Source organism: Peromyscus leucopus, chromosome 15 (assembly GCF_004664715.2).
Source record: "Peromyscus leucopus breed LL Stock chromosome 15, UCI_PerLeu_2.1, whole genome shotgun sequence".
NCBI classification, from domain to species: Eukaryota; Metazoa; Chordata; class Mammalia; order Rodentia; family Cricetidae; genus Peromyscus; species Peromyscus leucopus.
Window position 1 is genome coordinate 7468119 of NC_051076.1, and position 19343 is coordinate 7487461.

At 49.9% G+C, this 19343-nt stretch overlaps 1 protein-coding gene across 6 annotated transcripts in view; it reads left to right on the forward strand.

Moving 5' to 3' along the window:
• The first annotated feature begins 417 nt into the window (after positions 1–417).
• Positions 418–19343, forward strand: part of Vash2 (vasohibin 2) — a 34178-nt gene continuing 15252 nt past the window's right edge. The window contains exons 1-5 of one of the 6 annotated variants that reach the window (XM_037211143.1): positions 418–585; positions 1147–1548; positions 9378–9466; positions 15642–15698; positions 16430–16504. In XM_037211143.1, the coding sequence (XP_037067038.1) occupies positions 1273–1548; positions 9378–9466; positions 15642–15698; positions 16430–16504 (497 nt within the window). In that variant the 5' untranslated portion in view covers positions 418–585; positions 1147–1272. Of the gene's footprint in view, positions 586–669; positions 1018–1146; positions 1549–6881; positions 7167–9377; positions 9467–15641; positions 15699–16429; positions 16505–19343 lie in introns of those variants that run through there. The other 5 variants (XM_037211145.1, XM_028876782.2, XM_028876783.2 and 2 more) reach the window with 5 other exon arrangements.

The following is a 19343-nucleotide window of genomic DNA, read 5'->3' on the forward strand; positions in this document are numbered from 1 at the left end:
AGGGACCTTGTTATCCATGACTACTAACAGAAGATGTAAGGCGGTATCCACTTGTTAATCTGGAGAGAAACTTGTAATGGAGGATTTTGCTAAGTATTAATGTTGAGCTTTTCCTGAGCCACCCAGAGCCCTGTGTAGGGCCGGGTCACTGTGCCTAGAGCGAACACAGCTCCAACGCCAAGACCTGCTCTATCTCCGAGTCACATCTCCGGGTCTTCACTGCTGCGCCTCCGCCCCGGGGAAACTGGACCTTAGTCCCTGGATAGTTGCTCAGCTCCGCAGGGCTCCCAGGACACCGCAGCATCGGATTTCGCGTGGCAGCCCAGCTTCCCTTACTCCGATCCCCTCCCGTCTGGGGACCTTAGAGCCAATCACAGAGCTGCACAGCTCCGGGTTGTAGAGTCCCAAGCCCGGGACCCGCCCCTCTTTGTTGCGGTGTCCAATGGAGGCATCCGGAACATCGGCGGCTGCCCGGGTGACTCGATTATATGTCACAGAATAACATTCGAGAATGGGACATGGAATGAGGTGACGGCCGCCGCAGCTCCAGCAGCCCTCTGCAGCAATGAGGCTGGTTGGCCCGAGGTGGGTCCCCATGCCCTGCGCGCGCCCTAACTGCTCGCAGCTGCCACTCACCGTGTCCGCGAGGGACCAGCGGGAAGGGGGCGGCGCTGCGCTTGCCCGGGAACCCCGGCTGGAGCCGCCCCTCGCGCGCCAGGGTTTGGGGGGCTTCCGGGAAGACGCCAGGCCTCCTGAGCAAGCAGAGGCTGCTGCGGCGCCCTCGTGCCAGCCCCGGGTGCTCACGTGCCGGCTTGGTGTGGGTTGGTGACAGTCCACCGCATCTAGGGACCCAGGGATGAGTGGATCCTGGAGGGGTCCCCTGTGCCTTCTTGCTACACAGCTGTCTTGCTTCTTCCTACCCCGTCCCCTCTGCACCCCGTGCTCCTTGCATGTCTCCCCATCCCCGGGTGCAACTGGGTGTGAGTCTTCGTGGCGCCTTTCCAGCCGCCTTGCTAGGTAATCCGCCGGGCTAGAGGCTCACGTTAGTCCTAAGGGGGTGGGTCTCGGGCAGCGAGGCAGGGGGTGGGCGGGAGCCCCGCTGCCTCTCCACTGAGCCGCAGTGTGTTCTGTTTCCACTGCTTTCAGGCCCGGCCGGTGAGCGGGGAGCCTCGCAGTTCCATTAGTGCGTCCTGAGGCCGCGAGAGATGAAGGCCACCCCCGCAGGGCTCTGATCTCCGGCGCGCCCAAGTCCCCTGCCGCGTGCCCCTCACCATGACCGGCTCCGCCGCGGACACTCATCGCTGCCCCCACCCCAAAGGCGCCAAAGGCGCCCGGTCCCGGAGCAGCCACGCGCGGCCAGTAAGCCTCGCCACCAGCGGGGGCTCGGAGGAGGAGGACAAAGACGGCGGGGTGCTGTTCCACGTGAACAAGAGTGGCTTCCCGATCGACAGCCACACCTGGGAGCGGATGTGGCTGCATGTTGCCAAGGTCCACCCCAAAGGGGGAGAGATGGTGGGCGCCATCAGAAACGCTGCCTTCCTGGCTAAGGTCAGTGGTGTGACTGGGAGAAGGCGAGATGGTCCGGATGGGCGGGATGGGACCGGCTCAGCTAGGGTGGAGCAGGGAGCAGAGACCTCATGTCCAGTTACTGAGTCCTGTCTCTGTTCCGCCGCCAGAAGGGCTAAGAAGGGGTCTTGCTGGCTTGGCCGTGTAAGGTTAGGCTGAGATAAAATCCATTAAGTACTCAGCCCCTGTAACATCTTCATCAAAAGCTAGTGTCACCAGGTCAACACAAGTCACTCCAAGCAAGCATAGAACCCCACGTCCACCCCGCCGGTCCTCCGTGGAGTGTTTCGCTTCTCCCTTGTCCCCCTAGCAAATGATTTATGGAGCCGTGAGTGAATTTGTAGTCAACCAGCCAGACTCCTCAGCGTGAATCATTTCTAGACTTTTTGCCAATTTTCTCTTTCTCTCTTCCTCTCTTCCTCTCTCTCTCTCTCTCTCTCTCTCTCTCTCTCTCTCTCTCTCTCTCTCTCTCTCTCTCTCTCTCTCTCTCTCTCTCTCTCCTCTCTCTCTCTCTCTCTCCCTCTCTTTCCTTCTTTCTTTCTTCTTTATGACAGAGTGACTTTTACCTCTGGAACTTGCATAAAACAGTGAACTGCCTCTTCCCAGCTTATCTAGCGCTATGGGGAGAAAAGGGAAGCGTTTGGCTGTGGCTTAAAAGGGACTTCCCAGTACACAGGATGAATTAGTCTCCCTGGATAAAGGAAGAAGCCAAGTGAAGCTCTCTTTCTAGTCTGGAGAGTAGCCAGCGAGCGGTTGAGCTTGGTGGCCAAGGATATGGTTACAGAGGGAAGATGTCCCCTGGTGGGAGTGTCCTGTTATATAAAATAGCAAAAAAAACGCAAGCTAGATGAAAGCCTGGTGTGCCACTATGGAGATGGCTTCCCCGAACTCTAGGGACCCTGTTTGCTGAGAAGGATCCTGAGACGGTGCAGGAATCACATACCCCAGAGCCATGCAGTAGTCAGTCCCTAGCCTGTCTGTGCACAGCAGAGTGTGCAAGGCTGCAGACCAGAAGGCTGTGTGTGTGCCCTTGGGGAAGTGGAGGAGGCTCTGCTTCCCGCTCCATCGTGTTTTATTACTCTGCTAGGCAGGGAATTTATTCCATCCAAATAGGAGCTTGTCTGACAAGAAGCTGATGCCCCAGCATCAGTAATAATGAGCCCTGCTCTCGAACACAGACAGCCCCGGCTCTGAGATCATCTTCCTCTGCTTACCATGATCCACCAGAGTCCTTAAACATGCAAGAGTTGACCAGAGGGAGCAGAGGCTGCATGCCACTGTGCGGGCTGGCTTTCTGATTCCTGCACCTCCTTCCATATGCCTTTATGGTTACCCCAGTTCTGTGTGCGGGAGTCCTTCTCTGTGTGGACAAGCATCGGATCTTAGTATTGGTGAAGATGTCTCTCATTCAAGTCCTCCTGAGAGGGAGTTAGTACAAGATAGAGGCACTCTGCCTCTGTTCTCTGTGGACTCCTCTTCCTTCTCCTCCTCCCTCGTCGTCCTCCTCCTCCTCTTCATTTTCTTCTCTTCTTTCTCTTCTTCCCCACATCAGTCTGCTCTTTCTGGGACCTTGGCTCATTTGCCCCCAGGCAGTCCCCATGCGAACACAAGTGAGATGCAGTATTCTAAGTGTTGATGAGGTGATGCTTCCCGTTCTACAACTGAATGCTTTCTTTTTATAAAAGAATGCTCCAGTCAGGCATGGTGGTGAGTACCAATAGTCTCATCACTCAGGAGGGAGAGGCAAGAAAATTACAAGTTCTAGGCCATTGAGTTCAAGGCCAGCCTGGAATGTATAGTGAGACCGTTTCAAAAAAGAAAATGTTCCTGTATCTTATATGTGTCGTATTGTATTTTCATTGTAACCCAAGAGCCTCCTGACAGTTGCTGGTAAGTCGGGACTCCTCTAGCTGAGCACAGGCCATTGGCTGCTCTAGATTTGTTATTGTTTTTGCTATTTGTTTGTTTGCTTTTTGTTTTTTTGAGACAGGGTCTCACTCTGAAGCCTTGGTTGGCCTGGAACTCCCTCTGTAGACCAGGCTGGCCTCTAACTCACAGAGATCTGCCTGTCTCTTCCTCCTGCCTGGCTCCTTTTGTTTATTTATTTTTTAACTTTTAAAGACTTATTTTATGTGTACAGGTGTTTTGCTGGCATGTGTGTCTGTGTACCATGGCATGAGTGCCCGCAAAGGTCAGAAGAAGATGTTGGGTCCTCCAGAACTGGAGTCACAGACAATTGTGGGTCACCATGTGGGTGCTGGAATTGAACCCAGTGTTTTTCACCATGGAGCCATCTCTCCAGGCCCCTCCCCATTCTTTGATGGGGTCTTTGTTGTATCTGGGGCTAGCCTCAAACCTGTGGTCTTCTTGCCTCAGGGTTCTGATTTCTGGGTTCATAGGCATGTCCTACCACCCCCTGGTGACAATTGGGTCTTTAAACTTGAATAAGAGCATAAGCTTTCATTTTCCTACATTGCATATTTGTTTTTTGTTTGGTTTTGTGTTTTGAGAAGTTCTTATGTAGCCTAAGTTAGTCTCCAATTCACTTTGTTGAGGCTGGCCATTGAGCCTAGTCTCTACCTTCCAAGTGAGCACTGAATCTTAATAGTTGGTTCTCCATCCCCAACCCCATCATGGCATCTCCTGGCTTCCATGTCCCCCAAATCCTGGCTCCTTCCCAGGCACAGGCATGCAAATCTCAAGCTGCTCTGTCAGAGGCCATTCCCCTCCAGCTCCAGGGCTTGGCAGTCTCTCCTGGGGCCAAGTTTTTCTCCTTTGGCCAAGCCAACACCATCCTGTGAGGAATGTACACCAAAGGTGTGTAGTGGACAGTGCTGAAGAAGGATTACAGGCTTTGGGCAAGGTTAACTACTTTATCAGCAGAATGGGAACTGAGGCAAGAGAGTATCTGGAGCAAGTTCCCAGGGTCTGTGAGGCACGGATGACATGTCCTTCAACTACAAGACCTTAGTTAGGGACCGTGATAAGTTCTGCCTGAAGGCCTGGGTACCACTCCTTGGAGCAGGGGTAGGGTGTATCACTTGAGATCTTCTCCAAATTGTGACTGCATTCTTCTCCACTCATGGTTGCTGAGTCCAAGTGAGCACCTGACTAGGTCCAATCCAGGCTTTTGCTGGGGTAATTTAAGAAAAGATCGTGTCACTGGGGTCGCACAGAATGGGCAGAGAGTGACCGAGGGAGGCAGGTGCAGAGGAGCAACTGGCCCTTCTAGGTCTGGCTCTCAGACATCCTGGTGATCAAAGCCCTACTCTGCTGAGCCTGGATGGACACCAGGGCGGCTCAGCCAGAAAGACCGCTGGGTTTCTTGCAGCCCCCATGTGTGTGTCTCATTTTCACAGTGATTCCAAATTTGGAAAGAATTCACATTAGAGGGCTGAGATCTGAAGTGTGAGCAGGGATCTGAAACTCCTGCAGGCTCTGCCCCTGATCCCTCTGCTCTCAGGATGCTCCCCCTGTTCTGTGGCCTGGATTCAGAACTATCTGTCTGGATCCTCACAAGATGTGACTCCAGGGCCTCTGCCCAGACCACAGGCTGGGCCCTTCGATGCAGGAGCCCGGGGCCATCCTGGGGCTATGACTGCTTCATGCTACTCCTGTGCAGTGAAAGAAATGCTTGGGTTTCTCCTTGTTCTTGTCCAAGGTTGCTCGAGTTGGGGCTTCTTGCTGCCTCCCTGGCTCCAGGCCCGGCTCCCCCTTCCCTTCCCTTCTTCACGGCCATGCCAGCGGCACACCTGTGCTCACCTGCAGTCTTCCCTCTCGCCTTCTGTCAGCTTTCTTGTTTGGCAAGAAGCAGGTGGAGAGGCGGCCGCCAGAGGCTTGCCTGTACTTCTCATTATTCTTCCCTGCCTACCCCACACCCTCCTTTTCCAAATCCTCTAAACTTCCAGGGCTTCCTCACCAGCACTGGATCTGCCTTTCAGAGCATGGAGACTAACAGGAAGGACGGAGGATGGCATTTTACAGGGATTTCATCTGTGTTTAAGTTATTAGTGAACGTAAACCTTTCCAGACAGTCATTATTTGCATTTTCTCCTTTAGGCAGCCGCTTTTTGTGACCTTATTTGTTGATTGTGGTAAACTACATGGTACATGACTTCCCTTTTAACCATTTTGAAGTGTTTGCTGCTGCTGTTTGGATCACGAATGCCCCAAAGGGCCACTTGTTGAAGGCTTGGCCCCCAACTTAGGATGCTGTTAGGTGAGGACTCGTAGGAAGGATTTAGGTCATTATGGAGTGTGCCCTAAAATTGAGATGGTGCCCCTCCTTTCTCCTCTCACTTCTTGGATTCCATGAGGTGACAGACCTTGTTTATCATATGTTCCCTCCACCATGTGCTTGCTGTAGGTCCAAAGCTATAGGTACAAGTGACCATGAGCTGAAACCTCTGAAACTGTGAGAAAAAAAATAGACCTTTGTTCTTTATAAGCTGACTATCTCAGGGACTTTGTCACAGTGATAGAAAGTTCTGTGACATAAAGGACATGCACGTGGTCACGCTTCCATCACCACCATGCATCTCCAAAACCTTTCACTTCCCTCTGAAACCCACACACTGAATACCGACTGCCCGGTGCTTACTCCCCAAAAACCGCTCCCACTTTATCTATGAGGCTGGCCACTTTAGGAAGTTCATGCATGAGGAATTATGTAGACTTTACCTTTAGAACCGTTTTCACATTTATGTGTGCGTGTACCTACACACCAAGACACACATGCAGAGGTCAGACAGGTGTGGGTCACTTCCCATCATGTGGGTTCGGCCAAGGCCTCCTGCTGAGCTGTCTCCCTGGCCCAGTATTGGCTGTTTTGAGGCTGGCTTACTTCCAGGCTCATCCATGTTTCCCCAATGTGTGCCTCCTTTTGAAAGCTGACTAGCATCCCTCTGTCTGGATGGAGTTTTGTCTCTTCGTTCTACCCATCCACAGGCACTGGGCTGGCCCCACTTTTGCTTTCTTATCACTCTGTGAAGTCTCCACCAATTAAGGGCACCCCCTCCTTGTCAGCATGTGCTGAACTTGGCAATGGAGTTGATGTTCTTAACTCCTATGGGGTAGGAAGACATCCGTAGGAAGTGAAACCTCAGGGTCTGGGAACTAGGGTCCCTGCTGATTCTGAGCCTCTTCCAGCCCAGCTCCGGAGACCATGTTGCTGATGGATAACGGCACACGCAGCTACACCTGTGTGTGCCACGCCAGCCCCGCTGCCTTGTCTACAGCTCCCAGGGCAGATGAGGCCGCGTTGTTAGTGTTGTTAGGCTCTCGGGGTCCTGTCATGTGACCAGGGTCCACAGCTGGTCGGAGACAGAGCAGGGATTTGAACCACTGTGTGTGTTTCCTCATAGCACCTCAGGGCCCTTCTGGTTTATACTCCAGCAGGAACATTGGCTGCCTGAGGTGCTGTTTGAAGTCACCTCAGGCTGAGTCCCAGCCAGCTCACCTGACTTCGGGGTGACTAGCAGCTGATGGTATCTTCCACTGAGCGCCTTGGCTCTCCCCACACAGCCCTGCTCCAGCCCACGTGGGGGAATGCCTACATTTGTCCTCCTACTCGGGAGCAACTGTGGCCGCAGCCAGCTGAGGTAACTGTGCAGCTGTTTTCCTAAATCCCTTGGGCGCCACTGGCTGCTATTCTGAGGCCCAGCTGCCTTCTGAACCCCGCTTCACACCCTCTCTATGGGCTTCGTGGCATGGGGGAGGGGTAGAAATAACTCTGTGGTCGGTCAGCTCCCAAAATGGATTCTGAGCCAAGTCACGGGCTACATGTGCAGGGACCGCGCTCTCTCGTGTCCCTCACTTCCTGACTTTTCTGTGAGGGAATCTCAGTCTCCCTCCCTTCTCTGCTCCCATGTTTCCTGCTCTGTACCTGGCCTAGCGCTCACAGCATGGAGGTGCTAAGGAAGGGTCTGTTCTTCAGCCTGGCTTCGCTTCTCACCTCTCTTTGAAACCTCTGATTTTGTTACATAGGTTTGGTAGACATGTGGGTGTTACTGTGAAAAACAAGGCAGTCTCAACACTTGCTAGTGTTGGTTGGACAGAGAATTCATGTGTGAGTTTGTGTGAGAGAAACTGTTTATGTGGGAGTGTGTGCGTGTGGGGGGAGGGGGAGGGGGTGTCAAATGGAGTCACGGTAACAAATCTTCAAATTGGAATCTTTTGCCCTCCAAAGTGACTCTTCCAGACAGGGAGTTTGAGTTGAAGTGTCGGAGAGAAAATGTGGCTTGTAGAACAGTTGGGCCTGTGTGTGTGTGCCCACACAGCCATGCTCGTGCGCGCGCACACACACACACACACACACACACACACACACACACACGGCGCCTTGGCTTGTATGTACCAAGTGTGACTGCTTCCCTTCCAGCTGAAGGGACAGTTTCTGTGAATTCAGAATGCCTCAGAGCCGAGGCTGAGTTAGAGGCACCGAGGAGAGGCTGTCAGCAGGGAATGTGGGCAGTGAATGTTGCACAAGTTGGGGAAGAGCTGGCTGCCCCATGCTTAGGGCACCATGCCCACCTCTCATAGTGCACGGTGCAGCCCGTGCCTGGAGAGCCGGGTCGGCTTAGGTGGTGTCTGGCTCTGCTGTCCAGCCGGGCTGTCCCCACTCGATCAGCTAACGGTTTTACTAGCGCCCCCCCTTCTATTGGCAAAGCTGGCCCTGTTTCCTCCAAGGATGAGACTAATCTTTCTTTTCACCCTTTTTACTTCTTTAGAAGAAGCAGACACCTCAGGGAGCCTCCTCCCTTAATCCTGCACTCATAGGGACCAGGTTTCTTAGTCACCAATGACATAGCCCACCACAAACATGCAGAAGTGAGGAGTCAGCGGGGGTAAACAAACCTTCCTGTCTTCCTGTCTGGCTGCTGTCCTTGTGTCTAGGGAGGGCTTTGGTTGAGTGCTGACTGTAGGCACTTGGGGAAGGAGAGCTGGCTGAGCTCCCATGAGGATGCCTCATGAGGAGAGGCACAGCACTCACCTGGGGAGAGTCGCAAGAGGAGGGCCTTCCTTAATCTGACACTCAGGAAATGGGCTCAGGAAGGGAAGCAGTGGGCATGTGAGGTGTGTGGTGTTGAGAAATGGTGCCCGTGGCTGGTGAACCATTCAGCTGTAGTTCTTTTTTTTTTTTTTTTTTTTTTTTTTTTTTTTTTTTTTTTTTTTTTTTCGAGACAGGGTTTCTGTGTAGCTTTGCGCCTTTCTGGAACTCACTTGGTAGCCAGCTGCCTCGAACTCACAAAGATCCGCCTGCCTCTGCCTCCCGAGTGCTGGGATTAAAGGCGTGCGCCACCACCGCCCGGCCCTCAGCTGTAGTTCTTTTATCTTGGATGCCATTTGTCTTGTGTCCCGTGTCAACGATGCTCAAGACGGGAGCACATATAATGGGGTCACTCTTAGCCATGCTGCAGAATGGACCATGTGATAAAAATGTAAGCGTCAGTCAGTGAAGCACTTTGGGGTCCATCCTGGGCCAGTCTCAGTGGGATATTCCACAGGATATGGTCCCTGGCCTCGAGAAGGCCGTTATGTTCCCATAGAGAAGTCAAACTGTGTTACACTCAGTGTCAGGAACCCAGAGTGGAGTGTGTTCGGAGGGGGCTTAGAGGGCCTTTCAATGGTGGACCAGCTATCTTAGGTGGGATGCTGTGGGGGAGGCACCATGGCTACTGGTGACTGCACCAAGTGTGTGTCTGCTCCTGGGAGCAGCTCTCACTTGATTTCAGCCCTGTGCTTGCTCCAGGAGCTGTGCCCCAAGCAACCCCTCAATAACAGGAATCCCCCCTCTCTGTATTCCTCTGTAGCCTTCAATTCCCCAGGTCCCAAACTACAGGCTGTCCATGACGATCCCAGACTGGCTCCAGGCCATCCAGAATTACATGAAGACTCTACAGTATCCTTTCACCTGAGCACCCCAGACAAGGGATGGGCACGGTGATCGCAGGCTTGGTGGAAAATCACCCTTGGAAGAGAGCTTGCAGCACACATGACAGCAGGGTATACCATACAGTGACCAGAATGATGAGGGGTTGTCCTTCAAACAGAGCAGTAAGGTTGGTCCACTGTGGGCCTGTGACTTCTCTTTTCCCCTTCCCTGTCCTTTCCTCTTCATTTTTCTCTACTTCTTGGTTGTCTTTGTTCCCTTCTTTCCCTACATGATTAGTTTTCTTTCTCCTTCCCTCCTCCTTAGAAATGATAGGATAAACGGGTAGATCATTGAATCTACTTTTAAACCAAAAAGTCAACTACTAGTCTTAAATAGTTTACATTGGTATGGATTTTTGCATATTGATACAGATTTAAGGTTATTTTTGTTATGCTGTATATGTTTCTATTCTTGTTTAAGGTATTGTACTTATGCGGCTCATTTAAAAATGTAATGTAAAGTTTTAGTTCTTGAAACTTATTTAGGATAATAAAGACAGGTTAGCAGTTAATCATAACAATGAACTTATGTTAGGTATGTTTTCAAGGTCAAACAGAGATATAGTTTAAATAGATAGATGGTCTTCAAACACTTCAGAGACCTTCAGAATATGGCATTTAAAATATTTTAATTACACGACAGTGAGATACCCTCTGTTCCTGGCAGCACATGTTTATTTCAAAAAAGGATAATGGGCATCAAAGAACCTCCATATGCAGTTTGTTTTCATTATTGGCAAAGTTAGCCACTGGGCAAGAAACTGCCCTTATCTTGACTGCTGACAGTATGCTGTCCAACTTGGACAAGCAGGACACAAAAGAAGGTGACTGCCAAACTTGCCAAGACAAGGTAGGGCAGTCCTTAAAAAATTGCTGCTTCACAAAACGCTGTTAGATATTCTAGGCATGTGGGCCGAAGAGGGATGCGCCAATGTTGCAGAGGAACCTTGGGTGACTGTCCAGGCAGCAAGCTGTTTCTGTCATTTCTATAGTTTTGTAGGCTGCTGCTTTGCACTTCCTGTTAACTCAGGTAATATTATATCCTTCTTAGTTCTTTGATGGAGGTTGAAGACTAGATAGTTATACTGTTTTCTTTGTTATCAAATTCAAAAATGAAACTTATGAAAGAAATGTGAAGTTTGTAAAGGCTGAGAGACACAAAAGCTTAAGTTATTTATCTAAGAAAATGTTCTAAGGTCTAAAAAGGTATTTTTAGGATGGAAATACAAGTTCTGATGGAAAGTGGTTTAGTTATAAAACTTTGGACTCATCAAAATAGGATAGATAATAGTTTCTCCCAAATGGCCAAATACAAGTGGACTGAACATTGTAAATATAATTCTTACTTGATAGTTGTTCTTATTAAATATAGTTTTACTGTGTTAGAGTTAAACCCTTTCCTTTTTATTTAGACAAAAAGGAGGGAAATGTTGCAGAATATTTGTGTACACTGTAAAGCTGCATCTCTGCCTAAGGGGCCTTCTGATTTGTTTAATAAAGAGCCAAATGGCCAATAGCTGGGCAGACAGAATAGGTGGGACTTCCCAGAGAAACTGGGAGGAGGAATCTAGGTGTGTGATTTTGCCAGAAACTAAAGAAGTCGGACATACAGTACAGAACAGGGTAACTGAGCCACATGGTAGAATGTAGATTAATAGAGACAGGTTAGTTTAAGTTATAAGAGTTAGCAAGCTTTCATAATTAATAATAGTCTCTGGGTCATTATTTGTGGGCTGGCATTGCAAAGACAGTCCAACAAGGAAGCTTGCCACGCCTCCCAGCCTTCCTTTTCTCCCCTCTCTCACTTGTTTTTACCTCACCCCTGGCCTCTCAGGATCTCAAGAGACCCACCTGTCCCTGCTGCTGGTTCCCAGCAGCTCAGGTAGGTGACTGTCCCAGTGGGTATGCATAGGCCGTTTGGGCTCTGCAGTGGGGCCCCTGCCTCAGCTTGAACTAAAAGAGCTCACGAGGAGCCTGAGGGTTCGTCAAGGCATGGTTTTGGCCTCCTCGGTACCCTCAGGTTGTTTACAGTCGGGGTTAGTTTAGTTCTGTAGGTCCCTCAGAAGCAGCACTGTGGGGACAAAGGGGCAGAGGTGATGGCCATGGATCACTTCTGGTATTTTATTAGGCACAGGAGTCAGATGGGGAGCCTGCTTCAGTGTGCTTTTCAGGAAGATGCACTTCCAGTTGACTGTGCAAAGAGCCCCCTGGCATGTTGGCTTTCTTTCTGCTTGCTCCTCCCCAGCCTTGAGGCAGAGAGGACTTCAAGAAGCAAGGAGCCTCTGCTGCAGGCAAGAATGATGTGTCTCTCCTGAAGGGATCGGACACCAGCACCTTCCAGGACTGCATAGCACCTGGAGAAGAGCATCTGTTTCCGTTCATTAAGATAGATTACTTGATTAGCATCTCAGTTTCTGCCTCATAGGTCATCGCCTTCCTATGTGGCACCTTCCCCATGGAGTCCTAGCTCCTCATTAGGAGACTGTGGCTTCCTCCAGAGAGAGGCTGGCAGCCCCAGGCCCTACCAGGTATTACTGCTGATCTCCAATCTGAGACACCACATGGGTTGGTGGTGGTGGTTGGGGGGCTCAAACATCTTCCCAAATGGACCCAGGTCCCAAGAGCTGACCTTCTATCAGTTGTCACATACTATCACCAAACATTCCAGGTGACCTGAAGTTAGAGCTCTCAAGGAGAGTGAGCCTGGCTGAGCTTCATCACGAGGGACAAATTTGCATGTATTTTGCATATCATTTTCTCACACTGATAGAAAACCTGCCACACATACCTGGCTTAGTCCTCTTCATTGCTCTTGAAGGGTCCTCTTTTTCCTTTTTCTCAGACCCATTAGCGATGGCCATTGACTACAAAGTAGGCAATGGAAAGCACAAGGGAGATTAGTGGGCCATGATCAAGGGAAACAGAGTAGAAACCCTTCTATTTCTGACCTGGTGTCTACTTCCCTGGGGAGCCTGACTGCTTTGCCTTGACACTGGTGGGGATTGCCTGGGGCCCTACCTGTAGGCAGATTTCTCTGTCCCACCAGCCAGCTCCCAAATAACAACATGAAGACTTTAATTATGAAAGCTCAGCTGATAGCCTAGGCTTGTTCCTAACCTGCTCTTGTAACTTAAATTGACCCATTTCTATTCATTAACTTTCTGCCTTGTGGCTCTATCACTTTACTCTGTACTGCCCATGCTGCTTCCTCTGAGTCCTGGTGTCTCCTTGTGACTCCGTCCTTCTTCTTTCCAGTGTTCTCTCTGCCCCAGAAATCCTGCCTAGCTATTGGCCATTTAGATTTTTTATTAAACCAGTCACAGTGAAATATCTTCACGCAGTGCAAAGGAATATTCCACAACACATACCTAATTATACATGTGCTCTGATGTCAGTGGTGTTTTGATGGCTCAACCCTGCCTTCTGGAACAGTGTGAGTGACAGTGAACTGGAATACTGGTCTTTGTGTATGTTTGGAAGGGATGCCCATGGCTTTGCTAGGTGAGGGAAGCCTGCCCAGGAGCTCTATGCTTTGCACATGGAAGGCTAGAGAGAAACTTCCAGAAGCTCTTACCAACCACAAGAAACTTAGAGAAGATGGCCAGACAATTTTTCATTACTTATTCATGGATTTAATCTTACTTTTTAGAAACTGAATTCTACTTTAAATGTACTGGGAACCCCACTGTTTGAGCAAAGTCTTTGATAGAGTAAAAAAATACTTTACAGTAAGAGCCCCTTGTTTTTTCTTTTACCCCTTAAGATTTTTAAACTTCTTATTTTAGAAATATCAAGCAAGCCTGTACCGCTATGAACACAGCCCAGGTCAGCCCCTCCTAAGGTGCGCTGGTTCACATCACCCTTGACCCTGACCATGTTGTTTTCAAAGTGTGACAGGAAGTCATGAACCTACAACTGGAATCTGATTTTGAGCTCCAGTCCCTTTATCTGTGCCTCTCTCCTGGAGAGGACCTAGTTCCTCTCAGGGCAGTGTGAGGTGTGTACCCACACATGAAGCTGCTTGCATCACTGAGACACATAGTGAGTGAGTTCTATGCACCCAACTGGACACAGCAGCTCTGGGAAAGCAAAGGCACTCTTCATCAGCATCTTCCCAGCACACAGTTTTCCAAATAGAATCTTGTTGGAAGCAAAAGAGTAAAACATATAAATCAAGTTTTCTTTAAGCTCAAAAAACAATTCAAAATTGTGTCTCAGCATGACATGAGGGGTGTGTTGTGGAATATTATTTTAAGGTGTGTTACTTTTGTTTATGTTGCATTTGTTTAACTCTGTGAAGCTGTGTTACTGTGCCTGTCTAAAGCATCTGATGGTCTCATAAAGAACTGGCCAATAGCAAGGTAGGAGAAAGGACAGACACCTGGCAGGCAAAGAGTATAAATAGAAGAAGAAATCTGAAAAGAGGAGAAAGAAGTAGCCAGAGAAGGAGGAGGACTCTAGGAGCCAGCCACCCAGCGACACATCAAGCCACACAGTAAGAGTAAGATTTACAGAAGCAAGAGAACATGAAAAGCCAAGAGGCAAAAGGTAGATGGGATAATTTAAGGAAAGCTGACTAGCAATAAGCCAAGCTAAGGCTGGGTATTCATAATTAAGAATAAGCCTCTGTATGTGATTTATTTGGGAGCTGGGTGGCAGTTCCCCCAAAAGAGTAAAATAACAACTAACAACAAGGGGGTCTTTGGTGGTACAGGTTTGCTAGCTCTGGAGAACTAGGCTGTCAGTCAGAATCAGGATGTGGATAGTGGTGCCATCTGTTTAGATTAGTGATGTCAAGTGTTGATCCAGGCATGAAATAAGTGACATTTTCTTAAGTTCTTTGTGCTATTGAAAAGTCTTACTGCCATTCACCCACTCTCCCATCTTTTCTTCCATACATTGATATATTGGTCAGCCTGTACACACACACACACACACACACACACACACACACACACACACACACACACACACATCCCTTTGTCCACTTATCCATCCATCCTACCACCCACCCATCCATCCATCCTTCCAACCACCCATCTATCCATCCATCCATCCATCTACCCATCCTTCCACCCATCCTTCCATCCACCCACCTACCCACTAATCCATCCATCTACCCCCCCCCCCACCCCATCCATCTATCCATCCATCCATCCACCTACCCATCTATCCATCCATCCATCTATCCATCCTTCCATCCATCCATCCATCCATCCATCCATCCACCCACCTACCCATCTATCCATCCATCCATCCACCTACCCACCGATCCATCCATCTATCCACCCATCCTTCCACCCATCCTTCCATCCATCCATCCATCTATCCATCTATCCATCCATCCATCCATCCATCCATCCATCCATCCATCCACCTACCTATTCATCCCTTTACTTTTTTTCCATCATCTGTTTGTCCATTCATTTTCCTTTCTTCTATCCATCTTACCATTCATTTGTCCTTCTGTGCATCTACTTTTTCTTTCTATCTTTTCACTTGTTTATCCACTGAGCTGCCCACTCATTAATTAAATCATTTACTTATTCTCATTTATTTAATAACATTTGCTAACCTGTGTATGTTGAGCTTCTTCTAGGCTTTATGGGTGATCCAAAGATGATGAAAGAATGTTCCCAACTCTCAAGAGCTTCTAGTCTAGCATGTGACTTAGACATGTTGTGACTTAGACATGTGGTCACCATGACTGGGACACAGGGCAGAATGAAATGAGATATTATCAAAAGTAAATTTAGGCTCAGTTAGAAATTAGATTTCCAGGCTGGAGAGATGGCTCAGTGGTTAAGAGCACTGGCTGCTCTTCTAGAGGTCCTGTGTTCAATTCCCAGCAACTACATGGTGGCTCACAACCATCTATATTGAAATCTGATGCCCTCTTCTGGCCTAGAGTTGTACATGCAGAGAGAGCACTCCTATACATAAAATAAATCTTAAAAAGAAAAGAAACTTAGATTTCAAGAGTTTCACAGTGAGGAGTCACAGGCTGTTGGCTTTCCCTGGCCAGTGGCCAGAAAAGCAACTACTTCCTTACCCCATAGAGAAATGGGAATCTGTTGTGGCCCTCTGCTGGATGACCAGGACTTTGGAGCATCTGTCACTTTGCCTTTACATATTTCACACAGATACAATCATACAGGGACCCAGTTCTTTGAAATCAGGAAAATGAGACCTCTGAGCGGGTAAGTGGTGCATGATCTCTGGACCAGATGGCCTCTCTCCTACCGGTGAGCCACCAACACCCTCTCCCAAACTCTGTCCCTGTCTCCTAGGGCTCCAAGATTCTAGTCTGCAGAGGGTGGAGGTGCCCCAGGGCCAGACTGTGGGTGGGGCCTGAGCACTAGTTAGTCTTGGCAGCCAAATTCAGTGATCAAGACTGACTCTCGGGTCAAGTGTGATGACCCACATTAATGCCAGCACTTGGCAGGCAAGTGCATCTCTGAGTTTGAGACCAGCCTTACACAGCATGTATACAGGCAAAAAGATAAAAAAAAATAAAAAAAAAAAAAAAAAAAAAGACTGACTCTCGGTCAGGGCTACACAGTGAGACCCTGACTCAAAAAGCAAAACAGACCAGACTGACTTACAAGATGGCAGAGGCCTGCAAACCTGCTCATGAGGCCTGCTTTACTTGTTCCTGTATGTCCCCACCTCCAGGCTGGGAGGGTGCTGGGAGGTATTAACACGGCCCCCTCTGAGGTAACTGGGAGGGGGGTGCGGACTTGAGGATCTTAGTTCTGTCAAGCGCACATGTGTTTTTGGGGTCCTCTCTTGGAAGCAAGTTGTTTCCTTTCTAGATTCCTGCATGGTGCTAGTGTGGAGACAGGCATACGGACAGACTGAGGAACTGACAGTCAAACTGACTGCGTAATTGTGTAAGTCCTGAGGTCTTCTCTTGTGCTCTATCCCACAGGTTAATGGAAACAGCGAAAGAGATGACCCGAGAATCCTTGCCTATCAAATGCCTTGAGGCAGTCATTCTGGGCATGTATCCTTTAAGCTTTGTGTGTTTACTTCGTGACCCTGTTCTGGAGCTAGTTGTGTCTTTGGTGTCCTTGGAGAAAAGTGTCAGACCCCCTTGGTGCTCCTTTCAATTTGGCCTGGCTGGAGTTGAACAAACTCAAGGCTTGGCTCCCTGGACCAGCTTTCATCTCACCTGTTGTCTGTGGAGCTGTCCGGGCCAGCTGTCGTCAGGCAGGTGACTGTGGATTCAACAGTCACAAGGAGAATGCAGGGTCAGAAGGACTTCAGAGAGTGCGTGTGTGGCACTCATATGGCATTGTGGCATATGTGTGCACTATCCTGACACTGTCATAAGAAAGACACTCGCATGGAGTTGAAGCAAGGCCAAGAGGACGAATATCCAAACCCATCACCACTCCCAGTGTGAGAGCAGGTTGCAGAGATGAGCAGGTGCTGGCAATGTGCCTCGATGGAACCAGTGGGCACGGGGTCTGGTCCTGTGCTTTATCATCTTTGCCACATCCTTGGCTCTTTGCCTTGGGAGGAATTTGGTCCAGAAAAGCTGTGATGGCCCTGACTGGTAGTGGTGGTGACTGAACACAACCAGACAGAAGAGCCAGAGAAATGCTGGAGCCTGTGGGGTAGTTGGCTGGGGGGACCAGGGCCACAGGAGCACAACAAGGTGTCGGATTAATAGTCAGTGCTAAGTGGCTTTCCAAAAGACCTGAAGCCAAACAGTGATTCGGCCTCAGGCCTGGGTATTCCACTCAGAGTGGCTTTCTCAACGGCAGGACAGTGGGAGCAGCAGGGCTGGGCCTGCGAACTCAGTGTGAGCGCTTACAGGAGGGATTGGTGATACTTGACCATGACCTTGGCAGTAGGACTGGGTTGGGCGAAATAGTTCCAGAGCTGCCAGGAGATAGAGTGCACAGAACTTGGAAAGCAGCCAGGCATAGGAGTTGACAGGGAGTCAACTAAGAGAGGCTTCCCATTAGGCCACAGATGGAGAAGATGAACTTGAAGGGTCAGGAGTGACAGGAGTGTGACGTCCTTTGTGCAGACCTGCACTGGGACAGAGGCCGTGAAGGCTGAAGGGGGGGGCTGCAGGGGTCCAGGCAGAGCCCTGCGGACCCCTGCAGTTCTGTCTTGCACGATGATGCACAGCCCCAAGGGAAGGACTTGGAAGGAAGGCTCCGACTGTAGGGCATGAGTTCAGATGTGGACTGGCTGGATCTGAAACGTGGGATCTGGGCTGTTCAGGATGGGATATTTGGAGAGTGGTTGGGCTTTTGAGGGCGTGGGTCTATGCTAGAAACACAAATTGGGTGATGGGAATGTTGGGGAGACAGGAGGAGGAAAAATGATTATGGATGCCTTTTAGCACTCTCCACCTGTGTGTGTGTATGTAATGTAAGTGTATGCACGTATATGTGTGTAAGTGTGGGTAAGCACATGCCACAGCCTGAGTGTGGCGGTCTGAGGACAACTTCAGGTGTCTGTCCTCACCTTCCACTTCATTTGAGACAAAGTCTCTCTCTCTCTCTCTCTCTCTCTCTCTCTCTCTCTCTCTCTCTCTCTCTCTCTCGTCCGTTTTAACGCACAGCAAGTTATGGGGCCCATAGACTTCCAGGGATTTTCCTACCTGCCACCCCACCTCATAGAACTGATGGGGTTCCAGATGTGTTCTGCCATACCTAGCTTTGTGTAGGTTCTTGGGATTTGAACTCAGGTCCTTTGCATGTGCAATAAGAGCTTTAACTCACTGAGACACATCCCTTCCCAACCATCTACCTGACTTATTGAGACAAGGTCTCCCACTGAACCTGAGGACCCTGGTTTGGCTAGACTGGCTGGCTGGGCAAGCCCCTGGGACCCTCTTGTCTCTGTTTCCCAGTTCTGGGATTACAGGCACGCACCGCCACACCTGACTCCTTCACATGGGTGCTGGAGATCTGAACTCAGGTCCTCCTGCTTGAACACTAAGTACTTGCTTTGCAAGACACAGTTTCTCTACCTACTGTCCTGGAACTTGCTGTAGACCAGGCTGGCCTCCAACTCACTCCTCCTCAGATCCTCCTGCCTCTGCCTCCCAAGTGCTGGAATTAAAGGCGTGCACCGCCACTGCCGCCGCCGCCGCCACCACCACCACCACCACCACCACCACCACCCACCACCACTGCTGGGCAGCAAGCACTTTAATCACTGAACCATCTCTTTGCCCCTCTTGTACCTTTTTGTTTTGTGTTTGCTCTTTGAGGTGTTGGAGCCCGAACTCAGAGCCTTGAACATGGTAGCCCAGCACTTCACCCGAGCTAGACCTCTGGCTCCAGATTTTCATAGGGTCTTACGCTTTGTGTGTGTGTACATTGCTTGGTACTAAAGCCTGGGCTCCACGCCTGCCACTGCATGTTTCCACAGGACAGGGAGCCTCTTGCCTGTCACCGGCAGAGCACACAAGGGTCTGAGCTGAAATATGACTGCCCATCCATGCCTCAGTTAGCATTTGGAAAATGAAAACTTGAGCCTTTCTGAAGCCTCTCCCAGATCTTCTCCTTGCTCGACATATAAAGGGGAATGCGCGTTAGAGAGCGTAGCAGGAGGTCAGGCTGCGGGGCAACAGGTATCTCAGGCCCACTCTTGACTAGCAGGAGTTAGCCACAGTTGTAAGCAGAGCCCCTTGCTGGGAGCCATTGGCTAGGGAGCTGTTGGTAGAGGCCAGCAGAGGACACAGGCCAGACCCTGACAAGCACCGCTCAGCTGCTCTGCCCGCCTGCTGAGTGCGCTGGTGTATATAGGCCACCTTGTCCTTTGCACATTGTCGTACATCTGAGCATCATTGTCCCTGGAATTACCCAGAAGCAGGG